This window comes from Daphnia magna, linkage group LG8 (genome assembly GCF_020631705.1).
Source record: "Daphnia magna isolate NIES linkage group LG8, ASM2063170v1.1, whole genome shotgun sequence".
Classification (NCBI taxonomy): domain Eukaryota; kingdom Metazoa; phylum Arthropoda; class Branchiopoda; order Diplostraca; family Daphniidae; genus Daphnia; species Daphnia magna.
Window position 1 is genome coordinate 9,189,032 of NC_059189.1, and position 14,606 is coordinate 9,203,637.

At 36.2% G+C, this 14,606-nt stretch overlaps 3 protein-coding genes, 2 long non-coding RNA genes and 3 other non-coding genes across 24 annotated transcripts; 5 read left to right on the forward strand and 3 right to left on the reverse strand.

Moving 5' to 3' along the window:
• The first annotated feature begins 1,078 nt into the window (after window positions 1-1,078).
• On the forward strand, window positions 1,079-1,653 carry LOC123475199. Of its 2 annotated transcripts, XR_006649985.1 has the most exons (3): window positions 1,079-1,139; window positions 1,206-1,336; window positions 1,517-1,653. It is a non-coding gene; the product is annotated as an uncharacterized LOC123475199 (long non-coding RNA). The 2 variants fall into 2 exon arrangements; XR_006649984.1 differs by lacking the exon at window positions 1,517-1,653 and having other exon boundaries at window positions 1,206-1,363.
• LOC116930379 lies at window positions 1,141-1,851 on the reverse strand. The gene is made up of 2 exons (XR_006649986.1): window positions 1,793-1,851; window positions 1,141-1,727 (listed from the first exon to the last, which is right to left on the reverse strand). It is a non-coding gene; the product is annotated as an uncharacterized LOC116930379 (long non-coding RNA).
• Window positions 1,852-4,203: 2,352 nt separating this feature from the next.
• On the forward strand, window positions 4,204-5,948 carry LOC116929489 (zinc finger protein PLAG1). 8 transcript variants are annotated; one of them, XR_006650032.1, is made up of 6 exons: window positions 4,249-4,524; window positions 4,612-4,755; window positions 4,814-4,870; window positions 4,932-4,981; window positions 5,049-5,335; window positions 5,426-5,948. XR_006650032.1 is itself a non-coding variant. In XM_032936768.2 (5 exons), the coding sequence occupies exons 2-5, from the start codon at window positions 4,633-4,635 to the stop codon at window positions 5,281-5,283; spliced, it is 465 nt and encodes a 154-aa protein (XP_032792659.2). In that variant the 5' UTR covers window positions 4,204-4,326; window positions 4,572-4,632; the 3' UTR covers window positions 5,284-5,948. The 8 variants fall into 8 exon arrangements, 7 of the variants coding, with proteins under 7 accessions (XP_032792659.2, XP_045033586.1, XP_032792660.2 ...); XM_032936768.2 differs by having other exon boundaries at window positions 4,204-4,326; window positions 4,572-4,755; window positions 5,049-5,948; XM_045177651.1 differs by having other exon boundaries at window positions 4,235-4,524; window positions 5,055-5,948.
• A 272-nt stretch (window positions 5,949-6,220) lies between these two features.
• Window positions 6,221-6,292, reverse strand: Trnaa-ugc. Its single transcript has one exon. It is a non-coding gene; the product is annotated as a tRNA-Ala (tRNA).
• A 651-nt stretch (window positions 6,293-6,943) lies between these two features.
• On the forward strand, window positions 6,944-7,026 carry Trnal-uaa. The gene has a single exon. It is a non-coding gene; the product is annotated as a tRNA-Leu (tRNA).
• A 149-nt stretch (window positions 7,027-7,175) lies between these two features.
• LOC116929460 (brachyurin) lies at window positions 7,176-8,912 on the reverse strand. Its single transcript, XM_032936717.2, has 7 exons — window positions 8,752-8,912; window positions 8,565-8,661; window positions 8,301-8,496; window positions 8,043-8,212; window positions 7,883-7,975; window positions 7,627-7,772; window positions 7,176-7,557 (listed from the first exon to the last, which is right to left on the reverse strand). The coding sequence occupies exons 1-7, from the start codon at window positions 8,824-8,826 to the stop codon at window positions 7,273-7,275; spliced, it is 1,062 nt and encodes a 353-aa protein (XP_032792608.2). The 5' UTR covers window positions 8,827-8,912; the 3' UTR covers window positions 7,176-7,272.
• A 624-nt stretch (window positions 8,913-9,536) lies between these two features.
• Trnay-gua lies at window positions 9,537-9,623 on the forward strand. The gene is given in 2 exon segments: window positions 9,537-9,573; window positions 9,588-9,623. It is a non-coding gene; the product is annotated as a tRNA-Tyr (tRNA).
• A 778-nt stretch (window positions 9,624-10,401) lies between these two features.
• On the forward strand, window positions 10,402-12,622 carry LOC116929484 (zinc finger protein 135). 9 transcript variants are annotated; one of them, XM_032936752.2, is made up of 9 exons: window positions 10,452-10,515; window positions 11,176-11,266; window positions 11,331-11,375; window positions 11,468-11,545; window positions 11,683-11,751; window positions 11,808-11,858; window positions 11,914-11,997; window positions 12,066-12,182; window positions 12,242-12,622. In XM_032936752.2, exons 3-9 carry the CDS (start codon window positions 11,349-11,351, stop codon window positions 12,386-12,388), a joined length of 573 nt encoding a protein of 190 aa, XP_032792643.1. In that variant the 5' UTR covers window positions 10,452-10,515; window positions 11,176-11,266; window positions 11,331-11,348; the 3' UTR covers window positions 12,389-12,622. The 9 variants fall into 9 exon arrangements, with proteins under 9 accessions (XP_032792646.1, XP_032792643.1, XP_032792647.1 ...); XM_032936751.2 differs by lacking the exon at window positions 10,452-10,515 and adding an exon at window positions 10,702-11,086; XM_032936753.2 differs by lacking the exon at window positions 10,452-10,515 and adding an exon at window positions 10,702-11,073.
• The last annotated feature ends 1,984 nt before the right edge of the window (window positions 12,623-14,606 follow it).

Below are 14,606 nucleotides of genomic sequence, written 5' to 3' on the forward strand. Positions count from 1 at the left end.
CGTAATTATTTGTTGTATTTTATTTTTTTTGGCAATTGATTGATAGCAAGGGGAAAATTAGTGTAGGGTAGAATGGGTTCAAATGAAACACTTCGTGTATTTTTGGTTCCCCCGACTAAAGTACTGATTTAATTCTGCAAAAAAGTATATAATTGTGTAGAAAATTATCTATTCTTTAACTCACTTTTCAAAATTTTTGTCAGACGCCAAGAGCTAGATTTTGGTTTCAATTAACCCCGCGTTTCAATTGGTCCCATCCTCCCTACAAAACCAGTACAAAACTAAAAGTATCAGGCGCGATTCCCACAATGATCGTTATATTTTAGAAAGAATGATGAAGATTCTGTAATCTGTATTAAAATTTATATTTTCCCAAAAAAGCGGTGATTTCGATTTTTAAAAATGATTTATTTTTGCATAAATCAAATCAAAATCAAAATTATGAAAAAATGATTTAAATCGCAATAGATTTTGACAACACTGAGAATTACAGCTAGGCCCATTCCATACCAACACAAGACGTTTCCAATAGTAATCGCTTACATCAGACTCTTGGTACTTAGCAATCCCGTCATTGGAAGGGTAGGGGAGAACGGGGTCAACTTGGACACGGGTCATATTGGACAAAGACCCTAAGTGCTACATGTTATGGAAAAAAATTTATTTTTTTAAATTTTTGTATAGACTGCAATGTTTAACGTTCCTGAAAAAATATTGATTAAAATCGAATCATTATTGTTCTTGTTATCGCAGAATAAAAAAAATGGCCCTGTTTGATGTAATATTCTTCCCTATAGAGGCAATTCACATCGCGGTTCCGCGTGTCAATTGTTTCGATGTCCGCCATTTTCTCTGGTTGTTTATGTCATGTTTTGCGTTGTTTGTATTGGCTGAAAGTGCTATTTCCCAATACAAAGTGGATTTTGTGAATCAGTGTTTAATTTTTTTCAATTTTTTTTTTGTGTCAGTTAATTGCTACGTATCTTGGTTAGTATGTCTAGCAATTTTGTTTCCAGATCACATTTCTTGTATTTTTAAAAAAATCTTTTCTGTAGGGCTGTCATGGGTTTTCAATATTGTTGTGCCCCGGGTTGCAAAAACAAATAACATTAGAGTTTGTAATGCACATTTTGTTCTAGGTAAGTCTCGACAAATTTATTAATAGTGAATGTGTCTATCTAATTCTTCTATTTGAAATCACACAGGAAAACCATTTTAGTACACTGGAGAAACACACCCAGACTGGGCCCCATCCCTGAATCTTGACAAAGTGTATGTTAACGCTAAGTCAGCCATGGATAGAGAGTCAAGAAGAGTAATTTTAAATGTTCAAGAGGTAATACAAATTATGAAGTATAATTTATTCATACGTTATGACAACAAAAAGTTATGTGTTATAGTAATGTTACAAATAAACAAATGAAGAGTAATAACCTTCGCTTTCATCAACAAATTTTTGTTTAAAAGACTGATTGCACAAAATGATCCAATTCCCCCATCGATAAATCTCTTGTAGGTCTCAAGGCCCTTGTAAGCCTTTAAATCTTCATGCATGTATGGAGACTTGGAACATAGCAGGTAATTTACCAAATCAAGATTGGTTACCAGTGGCATTTTTCCTGCGATGCTAGGTCCATTGCACCAATACTCTTCGTGAATTGTATAGGGGCAATCACAACCTACTATGAATAGTTTTGCTGCATACTTACGTTTATCTTCTGACAGCCCTATAGAAAAGATTTTTTTAAAAATACAAGAAATGTGATCTGGAAACAGAAATTGCTACACATACTAACTAAGATACGTAGCAATTAACTGACACAAAAAAAAATTGAAAAAAATTAAACACTGATTCACAAAATCCACTTTGTATTGGGAAATAACACTTTCAGCCAATACAGACAACGCAAAACATGACATAAACAACCAGAGAAAATGGCGGACATCGAAACAATTGACACGCGAAACCGCGATGTGAATTGCCTCTATTACTGTAAGCATTTTTAAAGTGAAAAACACTACAAATGAATGAAATAATGATATGTGAAATAGCCAATTCATTTCTTTAATGATTGATAAAAAACTTAAATTTTAATGCCTTTCCAGTGTTAAGTTATTAACGAAATACTAAATAGCACCGGGTTGGGTCATTTTGGACACACAGTTTTGGGGTCATATCGGACAACTTCGATATTGGAGTGGGAGGTGCTTGTGGAGAAGCCATATACGCCCGTTTGTTTGTCGATACTCGATACTCTGTTAAGCCCTCCCATTTTACTCTACCCGCCTACAAATTGTCCATTTCAGCCCCCTATTTCGTAAAAATGACATAACTCTCTACTTTTCATTTCTATTGCAAATATTTCAATATGAATGAATAAAATATTGAATAAGCAGTCTACCCATATTTTTTTTAAATTTATTTTATGTCTCCTTATGAGGAAAACTGGCAGTGTCCAATCTCACACCGTCCCCGTCCAGTTTCGCCCCGCCGTTTAAATAAAAACTAAAAAAAACCGACTTCATTAAAATCCTTATAACTCGTTTATTTTAAGACTTAAAAATTACAGAAAAATTGTGGAGTTACCCAAGAAGGTGCTGCACCATTAACTAAAAATAAATATTAGAAAAAGAACATAGAAATCTAAATAAAGAGGAAAGAAATTTTTTGTCCAGTTTGACCCCGTTCTCCCCTACCTTACCCAGTCATTTCAAGTGCCGCTACATTTAAAACTGCACATAACCAATACGTACGTATGTATATACCGTGAGTTTGAGGCACCAAACGCGTTGATAACGTAATCATGCATTCTCCCTGTAAAATTTATTTTCACTTAAATTCCGAGAAAACTATTACACATTGTTAAAAATGAACACTATCAGGAAAAATAGTGATAGGCAATCACTTTAATAATATACATGGATCTTCGATATTGTCTTGCGGTCGATGTTGGCACTAGTAAGGTAACGCTTTAACCGCTTTAACTTAGTTCGGTAGAGTGGTATTATGGAAGATACTGGCGCGACAGATGAGAGAGACCGCGCTGATATGACCCACTATATCATCATGATCTATAAACTGGAGGTCGAAGAACTGTCGTCTGCTTGCTTTGGCGTCTGCTAAAACTTGAGAAAATTTTGGGGCATCCGCTAGGGGCGCTGACTACCCGGGTTAGTCATCATTTTGCCGATTTTACCGCGTAAGGCATAGCCTTTAGTACAAAATCTACTTACTTTTAGGGTTTTTATTTTATTTAAAGCAAACTAGATATACGGAATACGACTTTAGGAAGAATAACCTAATATATTATAACAATAAAAAATAATTCAACGCTTTATCATTTATCTCATTATCCGTCTCCGGCTTTTTATTTAAACTACCATCAATGACAATGTATGTAACTTTTGATGCTTTTTTTTCAACTCCTGAATGATGTTTTTTGTACCGCTTACCTTCGATGTGATACCTTATTTCTACGTATTAAAAAATCAAGAAAGGGACCGTTTGTTGGTTGTGTTCAGAACAACAATTTTTGGGAACCCCCCCCCCCATCCCATCTTTCGCAACTGCAGCGAAGATCTAGCAAAGGAGTCTATTATGAAGGCGTTGTTTGTTTGTAAACATCGTCACTTGCAAAATGATATGAACATACTTTAGAAGAAGGTTCAAAGTTCCCTTCCTGGGGATGAATTCATTCCAACGCTTCAATAACTTTCCATCCTTAGGTGCACTAAACATGGTAAATTTACCAAGATATTTTGGGTAATCTGAGAAACCGGATGTACATCCGGGGACATAACAACAGTTCGGCATCTTCTTTGTCCTATTGTAAGGGAATGTTAAAATATTAGTTTAAGAGAAAATAGCACTGCATAAGAGTTGGGGATTCGCATATCATGCTCATAGTGTCACTTACATCGAATGAAAACAAATAAACTAGAGCTGATTGCATGGGATATTGAAAAATAGATTAACAACATGAATTAATTTGTAATTATTTTAGCTTAAAACTGATTTTTTCTATGATTAAACTACGAACTGAGACCATTCAGCCGTCCCTCTCCATGGTTTACGCGGCAAAATGATGACTAACCCGGGTAGTCAGCGCCCCTAGCGGATGCCCCAAAATTTTCTCAAGGTTTAGCAGACGAGACGAGCAAAACAGCCCTAGCAGACGACAGTTCTTCGACCTCCAGTATATAGATCATGATAATGATATCATCCTTGCTCTGGTCCTCTGGTGACGACAAAGAAAAATTTAAAAATTCGAACCGATCAACATCTTAAGTTGCATTTCGTTCATAGTTTCACCGGTTGAACTGCAGGTTCTATTTAGTGTGAATACGAGATCTTTGGATTTAAGCAATTTGAATTATTTTGTCTTTGAAGTTCTTTTCCTCTGCAGTAGAGCATGTTGTGTCGCCATATTGAATTAAATTAGTAGAAATTCAGGCAGACGATTTGTATTCGGCACAACAATGTATAACCAAGAAAAGATGTTTGTTTGTCTTCTATGTTCCCATGTAGGTAAAAAAAAAGTATATGGAAGTTGAGATTGCTTTCATATTAGGTCATGCAAGAGAAGATGGTTTAATGGTTTCGATTGTTAGACGAGCAAGTCGCAATTAAGCATGAGAAGCCATGTGATGGAAACACATGTACCAGAAGAGTCATTTTATAAAAAAAGTAACACATGTGTTGATAAACAGGTTAATTTTTCAGCAAACCAACATATCTGCCAAATCTGTCTCAAGGTATGACTCTGAAACATCCATTTATACTGTCACAGTTCAAATCATGTTTTTCCTTTAGTCATTTAGAGAAAAATGGCATCTGAAGAACCACATGCGATCTCATGCCCCACGAATGGTACACTGTGTAGACATGTTAGATTTTGTTAAATGATTATGTTTCATTTGGTGTATGACAGAAACGTAGGAAAAAGCATACCTTGTCTCATACAGAACAGTTCTTCCACAGGTACACCATTTGAGACATTAGACTTGCTATAATATAAGAATAGCATAAACACCAAAAAAATTTCTAGTGACAGTTTGCAACCTGTTCGTCGGAGTAGCAGAAGAGCAAAGCACCCATTGCCAAACGATGAGCATGATAAGGATACAGCAGTGTGTAAACCCCTTCAGAATACCGATCTCCAGTCACACATTAGTAGTCAAGATTCCTCTTTTGTTGGCGTGAACTGCTGGCCGAAGGTTGTTCTTTCTTCTCACTTGAATCATCTTTTGTGTCGCACCTTTGGAGGGCACGCCAAAGTATAAAATACCCGAGATTCAACTGTATTCCAATACTCGTGATTGATGTTACAAAGCGGTTGGTCTGCACGTGCACTTTACACTTGCTAATATTTAAAATGAATGTGTGTGCTAACTAATGTCATATTATTTCCATTTTATTACTTAGGCTACTGTTCATTAATGGCTCAAGGCTTCACTTTTGAAAATCCGTAGTTATTGTGGCAACTAAAAAACAACCATCTTTCTATTCCCCATCTTAATATGAAACGATAGTAGTGACAGCTTTTACAGATGCGTATTGTAATGTGGATCATCTACGAACAGTTAACTAGAACTCAAGTAGTTTAACCTAAAAGAATCGCCCCGTCTGTATGCGTACATTGAGGATCATATTATCATCGAAACTTTTCCATTGGGAAATTGATATAGTACTATAAAATTCCTGACAACCATCAATAATCATAGCATGCACTATAACTGTCATGTGTCGTCTTTAAAAGACGTCTATCCGTATCCTAGATCATCACAATGATATTCCTCATCAAATTGCTAATCGTCTCCGGCATCGTAATACTCGGACCGTTGAAATGCTTTTCTATTCAGATTAAACTACATGTTATATGTATATAGTTACACATTAACGTGCACGCGGCTAAAACAGAACAATAAACAGTATTTATAAGCTTGTAGAAACAAGTATTAGTAATTTTTTATTCAGTATGCCACCCCCAGCCTTACGGACACATCGATCGAAGATAGGGTACATGCAATATAAACGGCTTGTCCCTGAGTCTGCTCACAAATCGGGTAGCACTTGAGTTGATTTTCGATTCAAGATGTAGAATAATGTTATTTCAAAAATCGAAGGGGGAAAGGAATTAAAATATAGACAGCAAAGCTGTCAAAACTAAACAGCCGGATTATGTACAATGATGGGACCTTAAGAAAGTAAAAATGATTTTGGAGATGCGGGGGATTGAACCCCGGGCTTTTCGCATGCAAAGCGAACACTCTACCACTGAGTTACATCCCCGATATTTACTGTAGCTTTCAATACCATTAAATACGAATATAAAAGACCATGACAAACCAACAAGTGATCATTAATCTAAACTTTCCTTCTTTCCTCGCAAAATTTATCATACAAAAAGGTTCCCTGTGTGCAATACAAATTGCCAGCTTTATCAAGGTATTTTTTGTCTATTTCGTGGCTATTTTTTTATTTTTATTCAAGGTCTAACTCAAACGGATACATTTTATTTCCACTCGAAAACGTGGACTAATACGCGAACACATATGCTGGAAATTAAAAAAATTTATGCAATTACATTTAGTGGTAATTACGGAAAATAACTATCTAAATTAAAGAAAAGTATCGAATGACAAAAAGGAAAGTGTAAAAATGAATTTGAAGTGATGTGAGCCGACAATAGCTACGGTTTAATTTTGTATAGTGTTGCAGGTTTCTTCAGATATTTGATACAAATAATTCGGGAAGGAACGTATTATTAAATATTAACGAACGATTGAATACAGAGGGAGTAATGTTTTCGCTTTCCTCATGCCAACGGCCAAAACTAATCAATGGGTAACGCCATCTGCATCTACGTCCGATGGCACGTTACGTTTCACCAGATTCTCCTTTGTTAGAGATTCAGATTTGTTAAAGATAACTATTATTATAACCAGGTTGGCCGAGTGGTTAAGGCGCCAGACTTAAGTTCTGGTCTCTGCATAGAGACGTGGGTTCAATCCCCACACCTGGTATTACCTAAGTCTATATTGCAGTCCGGAAATCGATCATCGCATCCCATTATTAAGCGTTCTTTAAATTTTGAGTTGTTCGTTATATTTTTCATATTACCACAAGATGAAAATGTAAAAAAATTCTTGTAAAAATTTGCGCATTATTAGACTACATTTTAGTTGCCACATGTTTAATTTCGTTCTTTTCATATGCGGAATTTGTAAAGGTGAGGAGAGAAATGACTTGACACAAGGTCGACCAGGTCGTTAGTGAATCGAACCGTCTCTAAGAACATAGTCAAAGAAATAGCATTGGATGGCAATGGCGATTGCAAGGATGAACTTTAAACATGAGGAATCGGAATTGGATACGGCCGAATTCGGAACAGGAATACTCGTTTCTTGTGATATCCAATTCACATAGTTTCGAATGCGAGTGAATCCAGACGGCAGGCTGTTTTCACATCCCGAAGCCGCATAGAAAGATGCAACTCCAATCTGAGTAAAAGTCCCATCAGCGTTCATGTAGCCCATAGGCCCACCGTTATCACTCTGCGTACGTATAATGAAAATATTAGACCCAATGACCTGATAGGTCTATTCTTTTTTCTAAAATCGTACCGGACAGATTCCCCGACCTCCAGCTCCACTGCTGCAAATAATGTTGTCAGTCACGACATTCCCATAGATTGAAGAACATTCGGAATTGCCAATGACGGTAGTTGTCGTTTCCCTTAAAACTGGACTCAATGGTCCCACTGATCCCGCTATGTAAAAAAACCAAAAAAAAACAAAAAAAAAAAAAACGCGTCGGTACCAATGGTTTGTTATTTAAATGATTATGGTGTTGTAATAACGGGTGTAGTAAATAACTTACAGCCAGAAGTTCTTCCCCATCCAGTAAGGTAAACAGTATCGCCATTATGGCTAGGATCATTCGTAGATGGCAAGCAAATCGGTTTGATATAAGCTGTAATTTAAGGGTTTGAAAAAAAACTGATAAGTAATAGTTATTATTTAACTGAACGATCAATTACAGGTGAAGTTGACGGGGACGGGCAATTTGATGAGGGCGATGTCACCGTTCAGTGTCTGCGCATTCCAACTGGGATGCTTTTTGTAATCGGTGGTAGTGAATATGACTCTTTGCCATTCGTTGGTAGCAGTTAAATCGTGGGCACCAAGATAGACCTTGATTAACGATGCCCTAGTTATTGAAAAGGGAATATCATGGAATATTATTTCATAGGCAAAATTTGTGACGTTGAAGATTGTGTTATGCCGGACGTACTAACCCATCGAGGCAGTTGGCGGCGGTTAAAATCCACTGATTGCTGATTAAGGTGCCACCACAGACATAGTCCTGAAACACAGGCCAACCTTGTGAAATTTGCAAAAACGCCTGCCATGGATATTCGTTTGGCGTGGCAACATTTCCTCCAGCAATCCTTCCAGTCAGTGACGGTAAGTTTTTCTTTCCACATGTTGCATCTTATTATTTAAAAAAATAATTACGTTTATTATGCGCATAGTCATATGAAATAGTACGAAAAACAAACCTCTAACAAGAGGTGGGGTGGCAAATGGTGTCAGTACATTGGACTGAAACACCGTAAAATTGCTGTATATTCGTTCTTGGACAGCACTCAAAGCTTGCTAAATTCAATGACGATTGAACATTAACTTTGTGTAAAAAAATTTCGGCAGAAAACAATAATTGGAGCAAAGTTATATGCAATTAATTACCGTATTGCCTGTCGCTAGTGCTGCACACAATCCAAGAGAAGCGGCAGTGAGGCACAAGTAAAGAAAGTTTTTCATGTTAAATTGGTTTACCTTGGTTCAAACAAACAAAAGCGCATTGAATTGAAATAAAACTGCGTTTTATACGGTTGATTTACTTGCGTGGTCAAAGCTGATAAGATGAATGTCACCGGAACCTGGCAGTATACTTCAGCACTAAGGTTCCGGTTTCCTGATTATGAACTGTTAATGGTTGTGTCGAAAACGTCTAACGCAAACCAACATACATGACAGCACTCAACTTCGAAAGGCCGGTTACTTTGATTCACCTTTCTCACGGGTTGTGCAAGTCTCATTATTTTACTAGTTTAATGTGCTGTCATTTCCGGCGATAAAGCCGTGATTCTCTCCACACACGACAAGGAGCGACGTGCCGACGTAACTGATACTAGGTGACGAATTTAAGTAGATATCTTGTTAAAAGAAGAATTTATAACTTGTGGTCCAAGAAACGAAATCAAAACTGATAAAGAAAAAAAACAGGATGTAACAAGCTTAAGTGTCATTCGTAAACTACTGCACTGGTCGATGTTATAGGTAGACACATAGCCTACATGAACATTTTTAGGGGGAATAAACAACTATGAATAAAAGTATTTATATTATATATACATGGTTTCTTTTTATTTATTTCATTAGATTTGTTTTGAAGGCAAATCCCTACTCTTACATTTACTTCGCATTTTTTAATTCCTGCTTTTATAATAAAATTGGCGAGGAAATTTCAACCGTCGATAGCTCAGTTGGTAGAGCGGTGGACTGTAGAAGGTGTTGATGAAATCCATAGGTCGCTGGTTCAACTCCGGCTCGACGGAATATTATTTTTCTTCATTAAAATGACTTTGAATTGAATAGCTCAAAAACTATAAGTCCCAAGGAAGAACAAAGTCAATTTGCGTAAACCTCGTTAAATCTGGCATATAAATCATGAATATTTATAGCCAATACATATAGGTTTTGGAAAAAAATAAAAAAAAGGAGCGAAAAAGTTGGGCTTATATTATTTTTGTCGGGTTAAAAATTTTTTACTTTGAATTCGAAGAAACTTAACCTGATTCAGTATTAACCATATTCAAACTCCGGTGCGGAATAAAATACTACTTTCCTCGTAAGTTACGCCGATTTTGAATAAAACGGAATCATTCCGCCATCTGTTCTTCTCGATTTGAGTCTGTTGCCTAGGGCGTTTTCTGAACAATGACAAGATGCTACACGTTATGACATCATGAAATAAATATTCGTAGTAAGACTGAAGGGATAAGTTTTCCGTTTTTATGCAAATCCAAGAAAGTTGGTCATGCGATAGGGACAAATTGATATGGCTAAGAGGCTAACCTTTATGGAAGTAAAGAAGAAAAAAAAAAGAAGTAAGCGACCAGCTAATGTACAGGTAAGGTAATGTCGTAAATTTAACTTCTTTGTGTAAAGGTCACTACCATTACTTTCTTTGAAATGCTTCCAGACAAAGATATATCAGGGCAATTTTCTTCTATTTTTCGGTAGTAATGTTTTCCGCATAATCCGCAAAACATACTTACGCACCCCTCCCCCCCCCCTCCGAATAGGCTTTTCTCTTTTGCTGTCCACTCCTCCTCCGATTTGTAAACGGAGAACTTTAGTCTTCAAGCCATAATTTTTGGACTAGTGAGCATAGGACATTATCTCCAGCTGAAGTCAGAACACGAGGTTTAGAATTTTATATATCCCGTAAGTGAAGGCAAAACATTTCATCAGCAAGTCCATAAGTATATGTTTAAAAAAGATTCCAATATTTCTCCCTAGTCTGTGTAAGGTCAGATATTCTTTGCCACATCGTTCACAATAACAAAAGACTAGCATACCTGTATGCGACATACGAGTAGGAAATGTGTAGTTCTAAGTTCTAACTCTGTTTTCTTAATCATACTACTCAATAGTTTTCAAACTAGATACTGCAAATTTCGGTTCTTGGTTGACGTGTTATTGGCAATTTCCATTTGGCGATTGGCATTGTGGCTTTTGCCCCTTTTGGCAATTAACATTTAAATATATTTATTTTTAAATTATATCTTGCACTAGAGCAACTGCTAATATTTTTGGATATTTGCCTTTTTGAACGAAACATTTTTTCTCGGAACAATTTTTATGTTTTAGTATTTCTCCCATGAGAAAACCACATTGAAACAGTATTTCATATTAAAAATTTGATGGAAAACAGAAATAATAGTTTTAAAAAATTGTGTTACAAGTATTTCCAACCTGGTGTTTGTGTGAAAGTCAAATTTGGTACATCTTTGTGGTATTGCAGTTTTCCCGAAATTCATTCACGAATAATTGTTTATTAACATAAAGTATTTGATCTTTATTTGACTCCCATAAATGTTCCAGATACCAAAAATCATTTATATGACAATTTGATCATTTTGATCCTGAGATAGTTTTGTTTTATTGCAACCGGAAATAGCTGATGGAAAATCCTGTAATTTTTTGTGAGATAACTTATCAAAAAAAAATTGCTGTCATCCAGTTCTGTTTGATTTCAGGTTCAAAACATTTGAAGTATGATGCAGTGCCCAATCTGTTCAGAGGTGCAGTATAACTGTTCTTCTGTGAACTCTTACCATTGTTTTACATGCCTAACTACTACAAACATAAATAATGAAATGTTGTGTGCTTTCAGATGGTGGTCAACAAGAGACAACATATAGATATGCATTACGGGATAGAATATAAACACCAATGTCGATATTGTGACAAAGTAAGTTTTTTGTTTGTTTTTAGCTTCATACTCTTGCTGTGTGGAACTGGTCACATTGTAATGTTTTAGCAATTTTTTAACTTTAAGCTTCAAGTTTGAACAATGTGCCCAAATTTAATAAATGTCGTTTATGGTAGATTTTCGCTCATCCAGGCAATCTTCGGAACCATGAACGCGTCCATTCAGAGACCGTTCAGGACAAGTTGGTGAAAAATCTCTCAACATTTCATGGTGATCAGCCTCATGATTTTTTTTTATTTAGGTATTCACTTCTGAGGAAGACTGGCCGCATAAATGCAAACTTTGTTCAAAAGTAAAGCCTTGTCTTAAATTAATTGTGATATAAATTAAGTGTTTTGTCGATTTAGAGATTTCGTTTTTCGTCTCGATTACTGGAACACACCACAATTCACTCAAAAGAACGTCCATATACTTGCCTATATTGCCCTAAGGTAAATCAAGTATTTTCGTCATTATTAGTTTAAGGCAAGTTTTTAATGAGTTACAATTTTGATGAAAGAAATTCAAACATCCCTATTCGGTATGGGAACATTTGGCAAATACCCATTCGGCCCACAATTCTACTCAAGTGAATAAAATGAATCTCCCGAAAGGTGAAATTAAAAGCTCATTGAAGGTAAATATTTTTGTATTAAAAAATATTTTTGCGATCCTACCGTTCGGTTTTTTTTAAAGCAAAAGACAAAAGCTACTCAGACGATGAAGGTAAAAGGATATCCGCGGCAAATCAGATATACATTACCAGCTTCAATGCAGAATGTAAACCTGTGCCCGAGAGTGGTTCTTTCACGATCCTTGACTGAAGTCCTTAATAAAATGTAGGTCTGGCACAACTCCCGTTTATCAAACTATATATCAAGAGTACATCCGATGCTGATCAGAATTCATCACATGTGCTGGCATTCTTGATATTTTCTACCAAGATTCTCTTCATTTTGATTTGAACATTCCGTTGACTATCCATTTTTCTTTTAAATTGCGCTTGTCTTTTGAGAAATATTTTCTGTCTTGTATTACGCTTAATGTTACAAAGAATTAAAGCTGCTATAATTTCAATGTTGTCAAATGTATCTAGAAATGTGCTTGAAACGGATATTGAAAAAAAAAAATTTTTGTTGTCCGATAGAGATTCTTGCGAAACTGCATGTCTCATTAGTCACATCTCACCTTGATCGACCACATTTGTTTTTCTTATATTTCTCCCGATAGATGGCGTCCTTTTCTCAAAGGGACCTGCATATATCTTTTATCTAACTTTTCAAGATAGGTCGCGGACATTGGTATCGTTTATTCGTGTTGTAGAGCAGATAACGCTGAATTTAATGTCTGTTCCCCGTAGTTTTGCGCTGAGCGGTAAGAGATTGCCGAGTAATCTAGTCAGCCTACCCGAATTGCGGCTATGATTTTTTTTTTAATGATAGATGGCGGCTTCGACTAAAACTCGCGAAAGCTATGGGAATCAGACCGTGAATTTACTTTTCAAGGCGGAGCTTCTTGCCTCGCCTGACTTTTTTTTAAAGGCCTTGTAATTTTCTAGATACGCTATAGAGTGGTTCGAGGTTGCCATCTTGGATAGGTATTTCTCCCAGTTTGGTGCAACCTCAAACAAAAAAGCATTGGCAATTTTAGTATTTTTGGTGGGAAACGAATGAAAGTGAACAATTTTTGTAATTGGTGTAGTTTACAATGCCTGAACTTTCAATATTTTCAAAAAATCTTGAACCGATAGCAAAGAATCGAATCAATCAATCTAGTGCAGCAACTTTTACACCTTTGTTAAAAATGGATATATTTAATAAATATTGACGAATTCTATTTCTAATGAATTCTGCAATAGAGAGAAGACACACGTGTTTAATATAATGAAATAGGCAATGGTGCGAAAGGCGCAAATTTCAAAAAATTTTGAATTTCAATCACAAATTTAACATATAAATAATTGCCTAATCTAGATGAATTAGGTATTTAAGGATAGGGAATTAAATTAAGCTTAGATGAAATCAATTTCTGGACACATTGATTGGTAATTTTATAGATAACGAACGAAAAACCCCAATTTTTACTATACCCCCGAGAGGCGAGGGGCCTCCTATACTAGCGAACCTGGCGGGGAATCCTGGGACCCTTTACTGAACACCCGCTGTTTCTTCCAAGATACTGGGATAGCGCGAGAGTGTACCTTTCCTATTATATCGTGGTTCTACCATCATACAACTTGGTCTCCGCGAGACGGTCTCGAAGGGTCGAGACCGTCACCCGTACATCCCAGTGGGACTATCCCGGCCCTCTGATTGGCTCTCTCCCTCTCCTCACCCTATAGCCCCTCCACCCCTTCTGCTTGTGGTGTGTGGCCTGTGGGGCTGTGGCGTGTGTGGAGTAGTCGGGCTGCCGCCTTCATTTGTTTGTTTTTCATGTTTATTTATTTATGATTATTTATGTTTATATTTATTGTCTCTAACTTACTATTTTGTTAATAAACTATTTGTATCTTCATTATATCGTTTTAAATTTTATAGCACAGGAATAAATTAAATATTGGTGTGTTTTCATTATAACTATTGTGAATTGTCATCCACGGGCAATTGGGTTGGTGCGGGTCGGAGAAAAAAGGTTAAAAACCCGATTTTGGGAGAATCGGGAAAACTATATGTCCAAAAGTTTTAATACTTATAGGAATGGATAAATCTTGATAAGGTCTATCCAATTCTGCAAAAATTTTGCTTAGGGTGTACAGAAGTGGTAGGGTGTAGGAAAGTAAACCGCTTCGCCATTTTACGGGTAGGTCGGTGCGGTTTAGCGGGTCAAAGGAACCCCCCTCATAAAAATACGTCATATTTCAATAATTTATTGCGGGAAAACTATAAGGAACAAATTAATAAATTTTGCAGAAATGGATAGCTCTTAGTAAGCGCTATCCATTTCTGTAAAATAATTAACATAATTTTCATAAACAAACAAATTTTGGACAAGACGTTGTTTGTAGTTTTTGCGCTCTAGATATATATACTAGATCCAATAGACTTAAGTAACAATTGAAATT